At 40.1% G+C, this 22,277-nt stretch overlaps 1 protein-coding gene across 6 annotated transcripts in view; it reads left to right on the top strand.

The window, feature by feature from the left end:
- The window catches only part of PDS5A (PDS5 cohesin associated factor A), a 56,824-nt gene extending 36,240 nt beyond the window's left edge, over window positions 1-20,584 (top strand). For 3 of the 6 annotated variants that reach the window (XM_081019800.1, XM_081019799.1, XM_081019801.1), the window contains exons 19-33: window positions 194-354; window positions 1,241-1,364; window positions 3,851-4,009; window positions 4,178-4,246; window positions 5,742-5,878; window positions 6,863-6,986; window positions 7,390-7,594; window positions 7,882-7,996; window positions 8,896-9,028; window positions 11,205-11,324; window positions 12,477-12,539; window positions 13,065-13,210; window positions 14,071-14,176; window positions 14,833-15,188; window positions 18,538-19,551. In XM_081019800.1, coding sequence (XP_080875926.1) covers window positions 194-354; window positions 1,241-1,364; window positions 3,851-4,009; window positions 4,178-4,246; window positions 5,742-5,878; window positions 6,863-6,986; window positions 7,390-7,594; window positions 7,882-7,996; window positions 8,896-9,028; window positions 11,205-11,324; window positions 12,477-12,539; window positions 13,065-13,210; window positions 14,071-14,176; window positions 14,833-15,188; window positions 18,538-18,853 — 2,334 coding nt within the window. In that variant the 3' untranslated portion in view covers window positions 18,854-19,551. Of the gene's footprint in view, window positions 1-193; window positions 355-1,240; window positions 1,365-3,850; window positions 4,010-4,177; window positions 4,247-5,741; window positions 5,879-6,862; window positions 6,987-7,389; window positions 7,595-7,881; window positions 7,997-8,895; window positions 9,029-11,204; window positions 11,325-12,476; window positions 12,540-13,064; window positions 13,211-14,070; window positions 14,177-14,832; window positions 15,189-18,537 lie in introns of all 6 variants that reach the window. The other 3 variants (XM_081019803.1, XM_081019802.1, XM_081019804.1) reach the window with 3 other exon arrangements.
- The last annotated feature ends 1,693 nt before the right edge of the window (window positions 20,585-22,277 follow it).

Raw genomic sequence — 22,277 nt, 5'->3', positions numbered from 1 at the left:
TAAAAAATAATGAACTCTGAAAGTCAAGAATTGGGACTTCCACAAGATAATATTAGTGTTTCCCACCCCTTCCTTTGAGGCAAGCACACAGGGAAATGAATCTCTATTTAGATTTATACCCTGCCCCACTCCCAGATATTCAGGATTCATTCATGAATATGTTTTTCTAATTTGTTTTGATATGTGTCCATAGGTTCTGTCTTTCACGCACCCTACCTCGTTCCACTCTGCAGAGACGTATGAATCTCTCCTGCAGTGCCTCAGGATGGAAGATGATAAAGTAGCAGAGGCAGCCATTCAGATATTCAGAAACACTGGGCACAAAATAGAAACTGATCTGCCCCAGATACGATCGTGAGTGCATTTCTTCAAATACCATAAATGCCTTTGGTACTGTCTTGTCTTTCAGCTTTTTGATATTAGACAATCTTTTTCTTGCTGGTGCAAATACGTATAACCTCATTGGCCATTACTATTGCATCCCTTAATTCAGAGGTTTTCAACTTTTCTGAGTCCACAGCTCCCTTGACCAACTGCATTCTTTCTGCGGCACCCCTGTGGGGCTCAGGAGCCCAGTTATGTCACCCCTTGCCTACAGAAATGGCAGCCTCTCACCCTGTTTCAAACATCCTCCTTGTGGAGTGTTCCCTCAGCCTCCTCTCCCCTCCTCTCTCCTTGGGAGTCTTCTGGGCAGCCACTGTGGCCACCCCGGTCTCTGAGCTGCCCATCCTGCCCCAAAAGAGATGTCTTCCAGAGGTACCATTTACCTGCGGAGCTTATAGCCAGGGCTTTGGCTTTAAGCAAGCTGAGAGGGCATCAGAGGAGGGAGGGAGGGAAAGAAAAAGGGACAGAGGCCAGTGTTGCCCATGGCACTCCTGACCATTATTCAAGGCACCCCAGGGTGTCACGGCACACTGGTTGAAAACCACTGCCTTGATTTGTAGTTACATTTTTTGCCAGGTTGGGGAGAACAGTCAACCTTGGGTGCCCATGTATGTCTTAAGACCATAAAAGAGCCATGCTTGGATCTCTTTTAATCTAGCATCCCATTTCATGTGGGTGATGGTGGGGGTTGTCAATGACCAATACATTTGAACTACCTTTCCACCTAAGAATGTGTGCTCTTAATTTAATTTTATATGGTGGTTCTCTATGTTTCAAAAAAATCTTGCACTGACTTCCTGCAAACATTACAGGAATTTATTTTTGGTATAATTTTTTTTGTGCTAACTCTGTACAGAACCCTTATTCCTATTTTGCATCAGAAAGCAAAGAGAGGAACACCTCACCAAGCAAAACAAGCTGTCCACTGTATACATGCCATATTTTCAAATAAAGAAGTTCAGCTTGCACAGATTTTTGAGGTAGGTTTGTCTGACTTCTTAAAAGCCATGAAAGGGTGGAATCACAATTATCAGACCTTTTGAAATTATTATAACAACCCAGGGTTTTCAAGGAATATACAGTGGTACCTCAGGTTAAGTACTTAATTCGTTCCGGAGGTCTGTTCTTAACCTGAAACTGTTCTTAACCTGAAGCACCACTTTAGCTAATGGGGCCTCCCGCCTTCACCGCACCGCCGAAGCACGATTTCTGTTCTCATCCTGAAGCAAAGTTCTTAACCCGAGGTACTATTTCTGGGTTAGCGGAGTCTGTAGCCTGAAGGGTATGTAACCTGAAGTGTATGTAACCCAAGGTACCAATGTATAACACTTCAAGAAGTGGTCAGGGTCCAGTAGTAGTTAGCAATATTTTACTTCCATTAGAAGTATTAGAAAATTAACTAATGCTTTATTTGATTGGCTGAAGGACTGAAAGTTAAGGGCACGTTTGTCAATGGATTGAAACTATTTTTGTTCTGGTGTGTTACTGTAGCAGGAATGTTGATCGCACTTTGTTTCTTTTTAAATAAGCCTGCATATAATACAATCAGTTAAAGGCACGTAATTGATAGCTAATAAACATCGCTTGACAAGTGGTGGTTTTACTTGGTAAGTTCTTCAGGTACAATTCAAGTTGCAACAACACTTCAAGCCTGCCATTATTCCTCACCTCTATAGTGTCTTGATGGAATGGAAGAGTTCTTCATTCCAGCGTGCCCTTTTGACACCTGGTGATAGAAAGAACATTACAACATAAGAAGAGCCCTGCTGGATCAGCCCAAGGCTCATATAGTCCATCACTCTGTTGTCACAGGGATCAATCAGATCCATGTGAGAAGCCCAACAGCAGGATCTGAGTGCACTAGTGATCTCCTCACTTGCGATTTCTAGCCTGGTAGATAGATAGATAGATAGATAGATAGATAGATAGATAGATAGATAGATATTACCATACTGCCTCCAACAGCAAAAGCAGAACATAGCCTTCATGACTAGTAGCCATCAATAGCTGTATCCTCCCCAAATTTGTCATATCCAGCAAGACTTTCTACTCACTTAAAACTGATTCAAATGTGTTTTCCTGTTTGAATATCAAACCATTCTGACATTATGAATTCTAGAAAGTTCAGTTTATCTACTTACATCTTTACTCATGAATTTGACTATTTTGTATTGAAGACAAAGTAAGAAAAGACCATGCCAAACCCATTCCTCAGTTTCAGTACTGCACTTTGTTTAGTTTTGGGGTTTTAACAGGAAGTAAACAAATTGTGGACAATCATACCTCGAGTTGAATGTGCTTCGGGTTGAGCGCGTTCGAGTTGCGCTCCGTGGCAACCCAGAAGTAACGGAGTGCGTTACTTTCGGGTTTTGCCGCTTGTGCATGTGCAGACACTTAAAATGACGTCATGCGTGGTAGAGCCAAAACACGACCCGCGCACGCGCCATCGCATCTTGCGTTCCGTTCGGTATGCGAATGGGGCTCTGGAACGGATCCTGTTCGCATCCCGAGGTACCACTGTACTTAGCTGCTTGCCAAGCAAGCAAGGCCTTTGGTTTAATGAAGTTTAATGTGCATGTTCCGGACACAGCTCTAGATGTTATAATGCAATGTTGCCCCCATAACCATTCCCAAAGGATGCAGGAAAGATGATCAAGCCCTATAATTTGATACTGGGCACTGAGGAACCATAACACAACTTGGTATGTATGTTAACATATAATTCTCCATTTGCAACATGACTCCCAGCTTGACCCCTGCACCCATTTTAAACGGGCAAGAAAAGCTAGAATTCACTGTAATACAATGTCTTCCTTGAGAGGTCACAGTGGAACTCGGCATATATATTTATGACACACTGCTCTGATTAACCTCCAACTCCACACTCATGCCCAAGGGGCAAAAGTAAGATGCAAAACGGAATGTGAATTGAGCCTTCCCAAACTGTTCGCTTACCTCGAGTGATGTGTGCCTGCTTGTGCAACTGTACTTACAGTTTCTTTAATCTCCCCCTGAAGCCCCCTGCACCCTCCAATCTGTTCCAGAGGTTCCCTCAATATTCCAGAGCAGATTTTGAGGTGGGGGGGACAGACGAAGGAGAAGCCCCATGGTATGAGCAAATGCCCACTTCTATTACGTTGGACCATATCCCATGTCTTTATCATACCCTTCCTCCAAGGAGCTCATTGGATATGAACTCTTCTACCCAGTTGCAGATGGTGTTGCATAAAGCGCTTCTGAAAATAAGATGGATATAGGGAACAAGTTGCTCTCTTGGTGTAGAGTGCTTAAGGTATTTGATTTTTAATATATTGGTTCATACCAGTATATTAAATTGAGTAAGAAACTGAGCTTGTACTGCATTTTGGGTCTTCTTGAGATATATATTTGTAACAGAACTATACAGGTTAGTATTTTTTTTTGGAAGTACGTTAATGTGCAATAATAATTCTCTCTCCTCCTCCAGCCTCTAAGTAGAAGTTTGAATGCTGATGTTCCAGAGCAACTTATAACACCATTAGTTTCTTTGGGTCACATTTCCATGTTGGCACCAGACCAGTTTGCATCACCAATGAAATCCGTAGTTGCAAATTTCATTGTAAAAGATCTCCTGATGAATGACAGGGTAAGGCTCAGAGAGATATAATGACTTTATGGTGAGAATGAAGAATGTTATGTAAATATCTGATGCTATATAAGCTTGCAAGATGAAGGCAAAATATATCAAAATTCTTTAAAAAATTCTTTTGTGCATTTTTAAAAATTGCTATCAATCATGCATAAATCTTTGCAGTCTACAGGTGAGAAAAATGGGAAATTGTGGTCCCCAGATGAAGAGGTTTCTCCAGAAGTTCTAGCAAAGGTACATTAGTTTCTTACCTTTAACTGTAAGGCATAGCAATTTCTCACAAAATTGTACAACAGTATTAAATCTATTTGTCAATATAAACATAAACAGTATAGCTTGGCCTTTGTAACGTATCGGCCTTCAAAGAAATTCAGTTTCTGTATGTCTGGTCGTACAAGTACGTTGCTCTTTATTTGCTGATAAAGGGTTGTTTCATTAAATGCTCTTCGAAGTTGGTGTAATTAATTTGTTACAAATGCCTACTTAATCTCTGTTCAGCTAATACACGTGAAATGATGTGATATTTGCTTCTTGCCTTATAATGAAATAGCTTTTTAAAAATTTCTTAGTTACTTTTATGTTATGTAAATGAAAATGGAACAAGGTAAGTAAATGAATAAATGCTTAGAATCTAGACAACCATCTCCTAAAACTGAAGTTAGAAGGCTTTACGGTCTTAAAAATGGAATTACCTGTCTTAAGTAACAAGTTCACATTTTTTCAGTTGTTTCTACAGTACATGAATACATACATTCAAATATATGATAAAGCAAATTGAAAGAAAATGTGAGAAGCATGTTGCAAAAGTATTAATCTTCCTTTTTTCCAATCCGGTTTTTGTGTTATGTCTTGGCACAGGAATCACCAACTCAGTGCCATTGGGCACCAAGTTAGAGACCCTTGTGTATGGGGTCGGGAGGGATTTTTAAAAATTGCAAGTGCTTCCCTCACCCTTGGTAGGGCATTTCTGAATGTGTGGGTGCTCAAGTATGCTGTGCATGTGTGATTGAGAGAGATGCACTTGGCTGGGGGGGTGAGATGTGGGAGGGAGGGAAGGGATGGGTTTATGTGTAGCCTTAGATATTTGTGGTGTGCATGTGTGAGAGGGAGGGATATATTCATCTGTGGTTTGTATGTTGTGGTCTGAGAAAGAGAGAGGGAGATGCGCTTGGCAGAGATGCATGTGTTCCTGTGGTCTGTAGGTGTGTATGCTGAGTTTGAAAGAATAAATGAGTGGTGTAGCCACCTTGTATTTCCCCCCTGATACTCAGGCTCCCTGCTGTTACTAGTCAGCAACAGGATCATTGTCTATGTGTGTGGAAAATATTGTGTCACCTCCAGAGTCAGAACCATGAAGACATAGCTGACATCCCACAGCAAGCATGAGCTTGTCCGAGTGGGATGAGGGAAGTAGCAGTGACCATACTCTCTCGAATTTTTTTTTATGCCATAGCAGCTGTGTTGTGTTCTGACTTAACGGCAGCTGTTTTGTGACTGGCACCCAGAGTGTTTTCTCAAAATTAGAATTGGGCCCACTGGTCCAGAAAGGTTGGTGACCCTTGTTTAACATGAAATTCACACAGGTTTTTTCTATTCTGAAATTGAATGTGAATACAATTTTCAGTCGTTATATTTCAATAGAGGAGGCTCTCAGATCGTAGGCGGTGAACTAAAATATACTTAGTAATGCTGTTGGAAGTATCAATGACTTGATTTTATCTGCTAATAGGTTCAAGCAATTAAACTTCTAGTACGTTGGCTTTTGGGTATGAAGAATAACCAGTCAAAATCTGCAAATTCAACACTCCGGTTACTATCAGCTATGTTGGTCAGTGAAGGAGACTTGACAGAACAGAAGAGAATTAGGTAAGACTTCCCCCAAATTTTCACTGATAACAGTTGATATTTATGTCCCGATCCATCAAGTTGCTTAGAAGCAAGAAGTGTGTATATAGAATTTATTGCAGTGGATGATGAAGCCACTGGATTGGGTAATTCCCTCATCACGTGATGGAGGCAAGAGCACAGAATTGTGGTAGGCAGGCTTAAATTAGTTTTTCAGACTCGCCAAGCAGCAATAATCAATGTACATACCTAGAAAAGAAATCTGAACATACCTGCCTACCTCCCCCTGGCTGATGACATGCCCCCAAAATAAATAATGTAACTCCTTAAACAGAGGAACAAAGGGAACCCTTAAATAAAGCCTTGGCGGTAGTCTGAAATTAGCACAACTGCAGACTACAGCAGGGAGGGTTTCAGTGTCTTCATCGTCCACCTTATAAATCTACTCTTCATTTAAGACCAATTGTTCTTTCCCTTATTAGATCTGAAAGAGTGGACACAAAACATTTATTTTGTTTGTTTGTTTGTTTTAAACATTTTCTAGTGTTCCAGACATACAAATAAACGTACATATAGTGTTTCCATTTTAAATTCATGGAGTATTTTTTCACATTTCGTTTACATTCTGGATGAGTCACTTGTCCTATGCATTGTGCAGTTGGGGGATGAGAGAGAGCTGGGGGGTAATGATCTTTGGTTCTATTGCATAGTGTTTGTGCAGGGGTTTTGTGTCAGCATCACATGGGTAGGTCCTTTATTTATATACTTATTTATTTTTGTGGGCAGCTACAGCTCACAGTGTTTTGGGATGAGTTTTCTCATCTATGTTGCAGTGTGTGTAAAATTTACATGGTAATGTTTACAGCATGGTGACCAGGAAGTTAGTTACTCAGCTAGAAGTCATGACATTTCCATGAAATTCTAGAAGTTTCATACTGCTTATGCATCTTTAGACACAAGGTTGTCTTCTGAGAGACAGGAATGATTGTCTTCTCTTATATGCAGCAAATCTGATATGTCCCGTCTACGTCTGGCTGCTGGCAGTGCCATAATGAAGCTTGCACAGGAGCCCTGTTATCATGAAATTATTACCCCAGAGCAATTCCAGCTCTGTGCATTGGTCATTAACGTAAGTAATTGTCTTTGAAGAGCTGTGAGAGGAACAGTTAATTAAGGTAGGGTACATTCCCTATCATAAAGCTACTGTTTACTCTAAGCTTACTTGTCTTTCTTTCCTTAAACCAGAGCTTTCCAAAATGTGTGTCATGACACATTAGTGTGTCAGCTGCAGTGTGTCACCTTAGTTTAACTTCCATTTGCTAGTAAAACTGAATTACTGTGTTGTGAAATGAGGCATGTCTAAAAAGTGTGTCACCAACGTGAAAAGTTTGGAAAGCTTTGCCTTAAACTTTGCAGATACTGCACTGTCTGCAAGCATATTTTACTGTTTCACAGAATTGTTTCTGTTGACACCCATATGGTTTGCTTAGTTGCTCAGTTGCACTTGTTCCGTTTTTCCCCCTCTCTTGCAGGATGAATGTTACCAGGTGAGGCAGATATTTGCTCAGAAGCTGCATAAAGCACTGGTAAAATTACTGCTCCCATTGGAGTACATGGCAATATTTGCATTGTGTGCCAAAGACCCCGTAAAAGAAAGGAGAGCACATGCAAGACAGTGCTTACTTAAAAATATAAGTATACGGCGAGAGTACATTAAACAGAACCCCATGGCCAATGGTTAGTAAATTTGCTTGCAACTAAAATTGTATCTTGTGGCATTTCTATTTCAAATTCTGTTTTTTTGGTTGTGGTTGAAGAATATAGTAGTTGTGTTCATATATGCTCTGAGAGTTCATTCCTTAAATCTTCCAATAATCACACAATTGAATTAACTTCACAATATTTTTGTAAAATGTGTTACAGCTATATTGCTTACTTGCATAATAGAAAATTAGAAAAATCTCTGGTGTTGGCTATGTGTCTTTACATTATGCTTAGAACATGTTTATATTATGTTATTCCAGAAAAGCTGCTATCCCTGCTGCCTGAATATGTGGTACCATACATGATTCACTTGCTGGCCCATGATCCAGATTTTACAAAACCCCAAGATGTTGATCAGCTTCGTGATATCAAAGAGTATGTGTCATTCTGTATTGGATATTTGAAAAATGGTAATTTAGATGTTGATTAGATACAGCCCCCAAACTTGCATTTCGCAGTTCTAACAAAGAGAACAATTCCCATTTTTTACTGTAAACTTCACAATTGTTACTATTTGTTACATTTGTATATCACCCTTCATCCGAAGATCATAGGGCAGTTCACAACACACAAATTTAGGATTTCCTCAGGAACGCTTAAGAACATTCATTTTGGTGGCTCTTCTTCACACAGTGCATTTTGTTAAATCCATATATGCTACTCCTCTAAGTTGCTCAGAATGGTGTTTAGGTATTATTCAAAGGCAGTCTGCCATCCAGGCTGCTTACTGGACCAGACCTGCCTGTTTTCCACAGTAGATAGAACTGCGTCATGTGTCCTCAATGCATTCTGAAGAAAGTGTTAGCACCTGAAAAATTATATTACAGCAGGCTTGAGCACACTGTTGTTGCTGGATGGAGACTGGTTTTCATTATGGCTACCCTTTTTGGATAATCATGGTTGTTAATTTGGGGGAGGGGGTTTCAAATTACCAGGATCTGCAAATTTGAGAGGATTCTACTTACTAAGCTTCCAGGTCATATTTTCCAAAGCTTCAACCCCTGCCCCCGCATTCCTTCTCCTAGCTTTGTAGAACTTCTAAGGACTTCTTCCTGTGGCTTGCAATTTCCTCCTTTTGCCCTAATTTGGGTGGGTAGGGATGGTCAAATTTCTAGTTCATTGTATTGCTAAAATCATGCATTGTGGGATACCGGGACATAATATTTCGAGCTGGAAGGGAGGTGTTTTCAGACTCAAGTATGCTTTCTTTCTGGGGAATGTTGTTAGTGGTGTTACATGCAACTCATAGCATTGGGGTGTTTTGATTTCATTAGGTGCCTTTGGTTCATGCTGGAAGTCTTAATGACAAAAAACGAAAACAACAGCCATGCCTTCATGAAAAAGATGACAGAAAGTATCAGACTTACGCGGGATGGACAGTCTCCAGATGAGCCAAAAGCCAATGAAGTAAGAAATGTGGTGGAAAGAGATTGGTTTTGAAGTCAGTTTTTGAACAAGATGGACAGAATGCTTCAGAGCAAGCAATAAGCCAGAATCTCATTTCTCTCTAGAGAGAATTTTAGTTGTAAGCATTTTGTGTTAGCAATCTCATCTTTACAGAGAGAAAAAGTTAATCCAGCAGAATGTAGTTGTCATTGAGCAAGCAAAATCTTGTTTTGTTTCCTTTGTTCCTCCTCCTCCTCCTCTTCTTCCTTTGCCACATTGAATGTTTGTTTTGTGATCACAAAAAAAGCCAACCACCACAAAATTCCCACAGAAGGGGAAGCCCTGGATCTCCTCTTACTTGGGGCCCTTCTCTGAGCACTTGGCACAAATAAGAATTCTCTCCTCCCACAGCAGTGTGCTGATCTGTTTCACTGGCTAGGATATGGTCCAGCCACAGCACAGGTGCTAAATCAGCTACATTGGCTAATGTTATGGGCCGAATCTGGGATCAAATGAGAGGAGTGTCTTTCCCCCTCTAACCTGCTCATAGGCCATAAAGGGAGGCCTTGTTAGGGGCTTCACATTGCAGTCTCTGAATTTCCCACCTAAGTTTCAGTATTTTCTTACCTTGCTATGGGCACAGGTTAGCCACAGTTTAACAGAGTTGGGAGGAAGCTTTTGCTGCCAGTGAGGGAGTGGTGTTGCCTCCCTCATATGTGTGGTTTATTGTAGAGTTCTGTATTTCATGCTCAGATGACAAGAACAGCCCAGAAGATCAGTTCCATGCCATTTTGGCTTGAGATTCCTGCTAGCCTCTCCAGTGTTCTTTCAGCATGTGGGTTGAGTGGTGGTATCTGTCAGGGAACTGCCATCAGTGCCGGAGGAGAGAGCAAAAGCCAGAGGGATTCCAGAGAGCGTGCAGGGATCGGGAGAAGCAGCCCATCTTCTGGGGAAGAGAATCAGCGTAGCACCAGTGGAGAAGGGGGGCAGATGGGGGAAGCGGCGAGGCGGTCCCATGACTCCTTGCCTGGGACCAGCGGGGAGAGTAGGGGTCCTCCGTTGCCCACGCCCTCCTTGCGCAGAAGGCTTTCGCGCAGAGAGAGTAGGAGGAGACTAGGCGTCAAAGAACTTCTTTGCTGGAAGAAGTTTAAGAAACGCCCACTGACGGATTCTGCCAGCGATTGAGTCAGCCACGGGTGAGTGGCTGTCCGGACAGAAAAGGTTCACTTTGGCAACGCAGCCAGGTGTTTGCACCCAGCCGGGGAGATAAGCACCGGCTTACGCACGAGCAACCCCTAGAACCATTACAGTATCAATCACCATTTGGACTGTTGGATGGATCCTTGCCCCTCACCACACCAAATTCTGCTAGCTGTAATTAAATATGGACAGATCGAGTCTAAACCAGTCTGTATAAATGTTGCATATGTTTATTCATAAGTCCGTCCTGTCCCACTTCCATGTTTATCTGAAAATCAACACGAAAAATTCATATTTAAACATGGATTTCATTACATATCTTCTTATAAAATACCAGTTCATCTCTATGTACTCATTTCTAAGCATATATTACCTGAAATACTCATTGTTAATATATTTTGGTAGGGGTATTTTGAGCAAAGAGCTGTCACAGAATTTGTGGAAGTGCAAAATTCGAAGGATAATTATGTGCCGATCTGCACGTTAGTTCAGGAGGTGTGGATTGGATCGCAGAAATCACATTTCTCAAATATAACTAGCTGTAATCAATTTATGTTACAACCTTTTTTTAAAAAAACACCATTTCAGTCTCTGTAGTTCTTACTTCTCCTCTTACCGTGTGTGGGGGGGACTAGTTTATTGAAACAATAAAAAGCTAGGAATTGTATTCAACTAACCTCTTCATCATATTCTTCAATTTCAGTAGCTCTGCTCTGAGTAGGACTAGCTGTTACAGCAAGCTACTTAAACCTTAGTCCTGTGTGTTTGTAAAATTTAGAAAAAGCTTGCTTCATTTTGTTCAAAAGTATAGTGTAGAAAATTAGGCAGAATTTGCAGTGGGAGATAATATGTCTACGGGGAATCCCATTTTTTTTAAAAAAGCATAAAATAAGTCTGTAATGTAATTGGCATACTGATTTCTATATGTTATAGTTACATTTGTTTTAAGTTGTAAAGTGATTTCTAAAGTCCTTTTACAATTCCTCCCCTCCCACAGAAACTCTATACTGTATGTGATGTGGCCCTGTGTGTAATCAACAGCAAAAGTGCTTTATGTAATGCGGAGTCTCCAAAGGATCCTGTATTGCCAACCAAATTTTTTACGCAACCTGAAAAGGTAATTTTATAGAACAAACAAATCTTTTTGTGTTCTCTTCTACTTAAGCGTACCTTCGAATATGGGAACTTTGTTCTTGATTGTATTTTCTAAATTACCTATTTAGATAATTATCTAACTATTGCCATGTTCTGTTCCTCTCCAGTGAAACAAAATTGCTCTTAAAACTTATTTGTGGTCGTATTTTTTGGACATTCAGCAATATTGAATCTGCCATTACTAGATTATAGTGAAAGTGCCAAGCTAAAGAAATTAAATCTACAGGTTTCTATAATATGCAAAATCAGTAGCACTTTTAATAGCACTCTCCTAACGGGACAAAAGTTTACTCTGTTTAGCTTAGTGCATATTCCTTAATTATGCTTTAGGACCTTCCATTAGTGAGCCACTGTTGAACATTGAGCTCACTGCCTAGTTTTCTGATTTAGCTTTTATAGAGGAGTTTAGATCCTGTTATTATAGTGATTACATGCACCTCAGGTTGGCTAGCAGCAATTGAAACCAATACGTACTGTATTAAGGTGTTATCCAATTTTAATCATCCTTGGATAGACCCATTTAATCCATTTATTTTAGTGAGTCTTCTCTGAGTATGACCATTGAATATCTCCCCAAAATGTTCCATAGAATAACAATACAAAACAGAGGTTCCGCAGATAATTTTCTTTCCAAAATTCCAGTTTTAACTTAAATGACAAAACAAAACCCTGCTGGACAAGACAGGTTTTTTCCTCTCTGTTGAAACATAGTGGAAAAGGCCTCTAAATGCTCCTCTGCTTGAAATGCAATTCACTGTGTAATCCCACCAGTACTCTGGGCTCAAAAAACAGGTCTCACACTTCTTGGGTTGCGGTCCTGTTTTATGAACAAAGTTTACTTGGGGGAGGAGCTATTTTGAATAAGGGTAGGGAACATTTGGTCCACCAGATGTTAGGACTCCAATGTCCATCAGCCCCAGCCAACATGGTCAGTGGCCAGGATGATGGGACTTGTCGCTCAGCATCAATTGGAGAACCAAACGTTCCTCACCTCTGATTTAGAAGCACTTGTTCTTGAAAACTGGAAAGCATTTCAGAATCGCTGCTCCCTGTCAAATTACATAATCTATCATGAAAATACTAAATAACTTCTCTTTTTCTCTTCCCCCCAAAGGATTTTTGCAATGAAAGGAATTATATTTCGGAAGAGATGAGAGTTCTTCTCTTAACCGGAAAGGTGTTGTTTCTACTTTTTTTTATTTGACACGTTGTATAAACAATGAACCCTTTCAGTTTCTGAGAAATGATAAAATTGTATACATGACTAACTCAGTGCAACCCATTTAGGCTGTATTTATTTGAGTCTAAATCCCATTGAATTCTGTAGGACTTTTTCAGAGTGCAGAGGACAACACTGTTAAATTACTTACAGGTATACCTAAAGCGTCTTAGCCCCTTTGATTTCAGAGCTAATTTGTCGGTTGTGGGTCAGCTTCACTAAGATAGAACAAGAACTTTTATTTTTATATAAAGGGTGTAAGGATTTTGTATTGATTATGGGCTAGAGAAAGTTCAGGAATTTTCACTGGGTTAGTTGTAGCTGCAGCTATTTAATGATATCCAATTAATATGTCTTATAGATCAAAATGCAAGGGGCCATTTTATATATTGTAGAGATTTTTTTAAAAAAAAAATACATTGTGAATTGTGTGTTTGCATGTATTTCAAACTTATTAAATAAGCCTGCTCTTGTTCATTTTAGCCCAAACCAACTGGTGTATTAGGTGCTGTAAATAAACCTTTATCTGCAACTGGAAGGAGACCATATATCCGAAGCGCAGGATCAGAAACTGGAAGCAATAATAGCGTAAACTCTGAACTGAGCTCTCCTGCAGGAAACAGATCAAGGTCTAATACTTTTCAGCAATATAATTCAGATTTAAAAAACATATTATGTTAAAGGATTCTCTCAATATAGGATTGTACTTTACTTCTCTTAATTATGTGGAAAATTGCTATTTTTCAATTTATGTATTTTATTTTTCTAAAATTCAGAGTTTGCAAACTTTTCAGTGTCATAAAGGAATATCAAATTCTTAGAATTCCAAGTCCTTTAATGAACTAAGTCTGCCAATCACTTTTTCACCTCCATTTTGAATTTTGAAATGAACATTTATATATTTGGTCTCACCATCTGCTTTCAATTGTATTACCTGCTAGAATGTTTTATGTAGTTGCAGTATTATATCTAATGAGGTTTGGGTGAAGTTCACATTGCCAGTTGCACATTTTTCTCAAATTGTTAACTCTTTTACTCACACACACAGCTTTATTGTGGTCCATAGACCCAAAATACACAGTACAATAATAGTATATTAAGGTGTAAAAACTGAATCTCAAACAACAGAACAGACTGAGTGCATGTCTATGTTCACGTGAATTTTTAAATATTAGGATTAACATTGAAATTAAGTATTTCAGGGTAGAATTTATTTAAAATGCATGGTTTTTTAAATAACATCTTCCACTTTCAACCCTGGGGATTGCTGTAGTTAAGAAGATAATGAATTTAAAAAGTTAATGCAGGATCACAATCCAGCATAGAGGCAGGAGCATATTAAAACCTTTGCATTAGCATTAACCAGTTTACAAGAAATCTTGATCAGTTCTTTTACCAGTAAGGCTTAAAGAAGGGAAATAGATTTCTTTCCCTTCCATAATTTAACAGAAAACCAAATTTACATTGATTTTTAAAATTCTTCCAACAGAGAGCAGAGCTCAGACATATCAGAAACTGGTGTCAGTGAAAATGATGAAAATCCAGTGAGAATTATTTCTGTCACCCCAGCAAAAATAGAACCTGTAAAGAACAAGGTATGGTTGAAAATTTTTTAAGCACGTTCTACTTATAGGTAATCCGACTAAAAATTGTATCCAGGAATTGGTGACTAACATTTTAATATAACTGTTGCATTTTATTTGCCATTCCATGAAAACAACATCCCAGATTGATAACGTCAACAGTTTCCCAACAAGTCGGAAGAAGTCAGCTTAGCAGTTGATAGCAAGATTTTCCTTATTTATTCAAATATTCTGCTTTAATGTTGTTGTACTATGTTTTGGCTCCAGTTGAGCTGCTCTTGAGTATGGTACAGAGAGAACTTTTAAAGCACATTAAATAATATTATGCAAGGACTTGTCATGCCGTCATCTGATAGTTTGTTTCATGTCCATAATGTTTTAAGTTGGATTTTAATTTAAGTAGAAAACCTAAGCCAGTAGACACGACATTGAGAAATGCTTCAAAGCTTGTTGTATTTCTATCACGAGTTTCCCAAATGCTGCTTTATATTTTTGGGAATGAGAATTCCCCATTGCAACAGCATGTCCCCTTGGACCGATTATTTTGTGGTACTTGAAAGGTTATTGCTGTAGCTGCCCTTGGAAACTTCTTTTGAAGCAGATATAACTGCCACCTGACTGTCAGGGGTTCAGTTGACAACAAACTAAGCCTTATTTCCCCCCTCTAGGAGATAAACTCTGATCAGGCAACGCAAGGAAATGTTAGCACTGAGCGTGGGAAGAAAAGAACTGCAACTGCCGCTGGAGCAGAAAATATTCATCAAAAGTCAGAAGAAAAAAAAACAGATGAATCGGGCCAGCCTGCCCCTCCCAAACCGAGGAGAGGGCGTCCTCCCAAGTCTGAATCTCAGGGCACCATGGCAAAAAATGCTGAAACGAGTAAACCATCTGGTAGGGGGCGGAAAAGGGCAGCACCCAGCCAGGAAGGTCCAGGGAGTTTAGAGGCAAGCAATGCCAAAGCACCAAAACAGCAAGAGGCACCGAAAAAAGCAGTACCAGCACAGAGACAGATTGATCTACAAAGGTAAACACAAATACACTGCTTTCTTTCTCTGGGAAGTTGTCCTGAATTGGCTATAATTTGTCAGAAATGCCAAGTGACATCACAGTAAATCCTAACCATCTCCACGGAACTTCTTTTGCACTTTCCTGCACACTGCTCCCCGCACTCTTTCCTCCCTCGTCACATGTCTCTTGTTTATTTGTGCCCTTTAATTCCTCTTTACTCAGCCTTAGTCCTTCCCCACCACACACAAGATCCAATTGCTGAGCAATACATGTTTTCAAAAAATTCAGCTAATTCATTTGCATAACACAGGTTTTCTTTAACGCAGTGATACTGTGCATGGTTAAAAAGACATCCCTCAAAAGATTCCCCCCCCCCAATGCAAATGCAGATGAACATCAGGGTCAAGGAGTGTGGAAGACCAATTACCAAAAGTCTCTCTCATTTTAAAAAGCCAGCTGACATGGAATATTCAGAGGGGCAGTGGCTGCTGATAAGTTGGCAGAGTGGCCAGCTCTTGGAGATCTGATCTTTCCAAAATCCAGACCATGGGTAGGCAAACTAAGGCCCAGGGACCAGATCCAGCCCAATCGCCTTCTAAATCCTGCCCGCAAACAGTCCGGGAATCATTGTGTTTTTACATGAGTAGAATGTGCCCTTTTATTTAAAATGCATCTCTGGGTTATTTGTGGGACCTGCCTGGTGTTTTTATATGAGTAGGAATGTGTGCTTTTATTTAAAATGCACCTCTGGGTTATTTGTGGGGCATAGGAATTCGTTCATTTCCTGCCCCCCCCCCAAAAAAAATATAGTCCGGCCCCCCACAAGGTCTAAGGGACAGTGGACAGGCCCCCTGCTGAAAAGGTTTCCTGACCCCTGATCCAGACAGTCAAACATATGAGCTGCTCCTGTCTCTTCTTGTTAAGAATAGGCAACTGCTGCTGGGATCAAGAAATTTGAAAATGGGCACTAATGGAAAAACCCTTAGATTGTTCATGTTTAGGAAAAACTCTTGAGGTGGATAGATTTCATGAAACATGGTATTGCTTGTTTGCAACTAGTCCTCCGGATACACATGGCCAACTGTGGTCAGGAACTCTGGGCTGAATAGTACAAATCAAACAGAGACATTCTGTAATAATACTACAGACGAACTATTATTTCCCTTATTGGTGGAATCAGCTGGTTTGTTTTCCCTAATGTTAGGTATCGTTATTTTTATCCTGTATGCTTTATAAGAAAAATAAAAAACACATTTTTAAAAAAAAGAATGGCCAACTGGCACCCTAAAGGTGCACTCTAGTCCCCTATGTACTCACCTGCCGTTATGCAACTTGATGGCTTTCTTCAACGCAAGTTGGGAGGCAGGTAAAAAAAATCCTTGACATCCCCATCCATGTGTAAACAGCAAAATTGGCTGTGGTGGGTTTTTCTTCTTACGTATTATGCATCTTGGCTGTTGTTTACTTTGCACAAGGCAAGGCACAGACATGTCAGAGTAAGCAGTTGAAGTGCATGATGGGAGAAAGTTGTTCATAGTTGGAGCGTGAGTTAGTCTTTTGCGTGTGGCTTGGTTCACATCAGAATCAGTGGGGAAAGCCAGTGTAAATGGTTTCAGAAATCCCCTAACTAGGGATAATACCACCCATCTCCAGGGTAAAGAACTTTGAGGAAGAGATGTCTCTTTGAGCATGAGAAAGAAATTGTGTCTTCCTCCAGAGTGTTTTGGCACTTTGGCTCATCTATTTTCTGCCTGCGGTTCCTCAAGTGTGCAGTGAGGAGTAGCTACTGCAACCTGGACCCAGTCTCAAAAATCAGATTCAGAAGCAAGCAGCTCTTCCAGAACACCTGAGCAACCTGGCTGCTCTCGATTTTGTCTATTCACCTCCTCCCTGTTACCCTCTGTGTGTGCATGTTGCTGTGGGATAATAGCAGCACAGTAGGGTAGGATTGGGACTTCTAGAAGTGGTGTGGGGCTAGAATTTGTGTTAGGGATAGTTTTCACTGGGATCAGGGATCGTGACAAGGCAATGTGGTGTTATAAGAACTGTGGCATCCCCAAGGTCTCTGCACACACTGGAAGACTTGAGGGGCCGGTCGAGATGATTGACAAGCATGGTGCCCAGTCAGAATTTGTGTGCCCCTAACCAGTCTTACTGGTCCTTCAACCTGTGGTCAATTATAAAATTGTTTTTAAAACTAGCTGTTGACCTGGTGAATTAGCAGGAGTAGAGATACCTACTTAATTCATATATGGCCTTCCTAGGGTGGTGTTTGCTGTTGGCTACTGACCATTCCCCTGGTCAAAAGCATCAGCATGAAAGAATCCTGCCCAGGAATCCTTAGCCTTCTGAACAACTGTCCGATGAGTTTACTTTGTTGCCCGAATCATGGCGGTTTGTTTCTTAAATTTCAGCCCCCTTCAAGGGCTCACACCAGCTTCCTGACATAGTCAGGAGCAGCCTGAATCTCTCGCAGTTGTCTCTCTGGAGGTAGTATCAAGTCCTAATCCTACCTTCTCCCCACTCCCATCCTCTACATATGTTAGAAGATTCCCGGGAAGGGACATGGTCAGGGTTGGTGGCCACAAATAATGGCTGGCTGCACAGCCTATTTCTTAGACTGGGAGGAGTTTCAGAAGCAACCATTGAGATGGCCTACGGATCTGGTGCTCAAAAATGGTACCAAATATATGCAGGCTCTTGGGTAGGCCTGCCCAACTTGTGATCCCACCACCACCTTGTGGCCAATCAATGTTGTAACATGACTACTAGACTGTCTTGAGCTTGTTGGGCCACAAATTGGGAATGCTTGTCCTTGGACATGCCTAAATTAGCTCTTTGAGATCTTATTGAAAACAGAGGAGATATTCTTTTATGTAAGGAGTTTGATTAGACATCCTTTTAGATGTATATACTAGTGGGGAGAATCTGTATCTCTGGCATAGTTAAAACCAACGGAAGTTTACAGGCAACAACCATTTACGCTTGTTCAATGCATGCATGATCATGTACACGTGCACCACCACAACCCAGAAGTGGCCAGAAAAGGGGGCCAGGAATGCAACCCCCATGCAAATCAGATGTTGCCTGTATTTAATAGTATATATTGTTCCAATATAACTGATAATTGTCTAAAGCAGTATAGAAACCATTCATACACATCTGTAAAGTCCATTGTTATTCCTTATGTAGACCTCTTGCCCTTTCAAAGAAGGTTAAGAGAAATCTCATGCTAACAAAAATTGACTTAAGCTCCGAAAAGCAGAGCTCATTTTGTCTCAGCTCAAAGGACAGAAGTGCAACTCCTAGTTTGATTTAGCTAGGCTTTTACTCCCAAATGATATTCCCATTCTAACGTTTTTCAGAAGCAAGGTGCTGGGAAGTGATGGAGAGTCAGTGTTCGAGATAGAATCAAGTCCTGGATATTCTCCAAGTGAAATGGATCTTTTTAAGCTTTGTGACACTGAGGATACAGGCAGCCAGGAAGACACTGAGGAGACAGAACTAACAGAGAGTGGCTTCCTGAAGGTGCAGCAGGGAGATTATACAGGGCTATGTTTGTATAATTATGGGTGCTGGGAGGAGGTGGTGCTGGTCAGTCCTTGTAGTAATGTCACTGACATGGATGTAGAAGATTACACAGTACTTCTGCATGTTAAAAATTTAGTGGAAGTTAGGTAATGAAAGTCAATAAACTGGGAGGTTGTGAAACTGCTATATTCCTGTCATTCTTCCCACCTTCCTTCCTTCCTTTCTTCCTTCGACAAGAGTTTCAATTGCTGAGCTTTTCTAGACAAATGCTAGAGCATCTTTATGATGCTCTTTACATTATTGCAGTGGAATGAACTGTTGTTGCTTTAAATTTAAAGTAATATCTCCCCCCCAAATCAATTCATAAAAAGATTATCAGCCTCCTATAAATGCAAATTGTCTTCAGTGGAATTTCAACCAGACCTTTATTCACCTACATCAAAGATGATGTAGATTCAAACACAATTGACAGACATAAATATTCAGGTAATGTGTTCAGTGCTGCTTGCTTTCAGGTAAGTGTGCGTAGGCTAGATGACTGAATACCATGTACCCATGTATGCTGGATTCCAAGATGGAACAAAGACGGGATATAAATTTAATAAAAATAAAAAATTAAGGCATTTAAGAATTGATTTAAAAAAAAAAAGAAATCAAAGGTGCACTTCAGAGGGGAAAGTTCACTTCGCTCGTGAACGTTTTCCCAGTAAGTTTCATTTTCTAAACTTTCTTCTTCTTCTCTTCAAGGTAAAAAGAAAACTTCCTTGCAAGGGGAGGAAAAGGAGGGCCAAATGAAGGCATGCTCCAAGCTTCTGCAAAAACCAAGAAATTTCCTGTATAAGGAACTGAAAATACTCAGATCACACCGCTTTCAGCTCTGAAAACAGAAGGAAAATCTGCTTCCCTTTCAGATGACATTATTCTGCTGAAACTCTTGAGAGAGGCTAAAAGCATCTGTACTTATTTTCCCAGAGACTTTTTTTATGAAAAGTCAATAATTAAGCAAATTGCTTAACACTTGATTCCAGTTTCTGCATATCTGGAGTTAAAAGTGTTTTACTCCATAAATTTTCATGCTGCATTTTTTAAAAGAAAGTCAGAATGAGATCCTTTAAAAATTTCAGACCTAGAATCAGGTATTGCCCACCCTTTTTGCAAGAAAAAATAGAAGCTTACTGAAATAATTTTAATCCAAGACACAAGGAAAATACCTGAATTCTCATCTGCTTTCCTTTTGGAGACTCCTATGTATAATTCTTTCCAGCTAAATAAGATGTACAGATTTTGGTTCCTGCTATGAAAAGTCACATAGTGACAATTTTTATACATGTTGCTTTCTGACTTTTTATCTGAGTGGGAGACTAATCACTTGATTGATTTGCAAGTAGACATTTCATCTTTTTTTAATTTCCCTCTCCATTTTAGTTTAATATAATTTGCAATAAATGTACATATTGTTGGTTGTTTTATAAAAACATCACTTTTAAGTGGGTTTACTCCTGTGGTTCTGTTGGAATATTCTAAATTTAATGGAGTAAAGGCAGCCCAGCATTTGATTTTATAATGTTTGTCACCAGATTTTTATTATTAATGTAAAATATCAATTTTTAAAAATAGTTGGACTTTTGGCAGCTTTGTAAGGAACGTTGGAAATGTTTAGGATTGCTCTCAATTTTAAGCATTGCGCTGATTGAAAGTAAGTCTGTTTTTCGTTTTTGTCTTCCTGTCCAAGCTCATTTTTTAATGTTTAATTTTAGAAGACTTGCATCAATATTGATTTCCCCCCTGGCATTGTTCAGCATACAGTGTACACTTTTAATGTACACATGATCATATTTAAGTTTGTTGCATAAAATAAATGCTTCTAGGTGTCATATGGTATCATTTTTCTCCCCAGAAAAGTATAATTTCTACTTTGCCTCAGTTCTGCATGGCATCTCTGTATCTGTGTAGGACCAATAAATTTCCTGCTGCCTAAGCGCTGATGTCAACACATAAGATTTTGACACTTTGGGAAAGTGTGTGTTCTCCAGTGGACCAGATAGTAGTGTAAAATACTTATGTCCTGGATTTCATAGATTAAAAGAACAAAATAGGAAGCAAACAGCTAATCAAACATCACTCCATAAGGAATAGAAAGATTTTGCATTTTGAACACAACCTCTGGTCATAGTTTTCACAGCAAGATGACGTGTATTCTGGAGTGTTCAGAAAGCAAAGAGCATTCTAGTATTGCACACAACACCTCTAAGAAACCTAAAATAGGTTTCAGGGAGACAAGAGAAGCTGCAGATGGTATAATGCAAAATACATTTACTAAGGTATGTAGCCAAGGAGATTTCCCAAGTCTGTTTGAGGGGAATTGTAGTTTTTGATCTGCTGAATCAAAATCTGCCTGTACTGTAAGGTCTTGGAATACAATTTCTTGAAATTCTGAATTTTGCATTTTGTCACCTTTAGTGCTGATCAGAGGAATGTAGCAAGTATCTCTACACCAGTGTTTAATTTGGGACAGAGGCTATGAAGATAGTCATTAGTGAATGTGTTCTTGCAAGACATGTCCTGTACTTGAAGGGGTTTGTACCATCATCAGGTGGGCTTTTTTAAATGATGGATTACATCTAGGAGATGCTAGAGGTCACTGAAACATTAGTGTTCTATATTAAATTTTGAGTTTAAGAGCTTATCATGGGTGATCAATCCAAACCTGCCTTCTGTAATCCCATGCCCTCCAGAAGTTTTAGGGTATAACTCCCATCAACCCCTGCTAGCCAATTGTTAGGAATTATGGGAGTTATAGTCCAAAACATTGGAGGGCAGCAGGTTTGGCAAACCTGATCTGAGCTATCTTAATACCCCAGTGCAGATGCAGAGGAAAGAACTTCAGAGCTACCTAAATATACTATAGTGTTTCTTAATCTGTCAGGATGCTACCAGTCCAGTGTGTGTAGCTCTAAGTCTACCACCATTTGATTAACCAATTTTACTTTCTTCCAGATGTCATGGACCACCGCCAGGTGTGCTCCATGGCGATTTCCCTATGTACAGGAGAGACCTAAGGACACTTCCAGCAAGGGTCTGGAGTCTGCCTTGAAAAACAGCTTGAGGGTTTTGTGTGGATGGCCAACTGTCATGGATGCTTTAGTTGAGTCATGCATTGCAGGTGTTGGACTCAGGACTCCAGGTGGGATCTGACCAGGGTAGAAAAGAGCAAGACCATCACTTCCCTTATCAACTTCTGTTGATACAGCCTAGAATAGCATTAGCTTTTTTTGTTGTTGCATCACTCTGTTGACTCATGTTAAGCTAGTGGTTCACCAAGACCTCTGGAACCTTTTCACATGTACTGAGTGTTCTACCAGGACTCGACTGAGCATTATTCCTTTCGGAAAGTTCATTCTGAAAATGCACTTGCGGGCGGTGGCAGCGGGGGGCGGGGCGGGGCAGGGCCAGCTGTGTCTGCAAGGAGGATCTATAAGCTTGGAGCGTGATCCTCTAACCCAGACCCATTTTAGTTGAAGAGATGGTGCTTTATGCTTGGTCTCCTCTCTTACAGCGAAAGTTAAATTGATAT

The sequence above is a fragment of the Podarcis pityusensis genome, assembly GCF_964106645.2.
Source record: "Podarcis pityusensis genome assembly, chromosome: 9".
In the NCBI taxonomy this organism is placed as follows: Eukaryota; Metazoa; Chordata; class Lepidosauria; order Squamata; family Lacertidae; genus Podarcis; species Podarcis pityusensis.
This window is presented reverse-complemented; position numbering and strand designations above follow the sequence as displayed.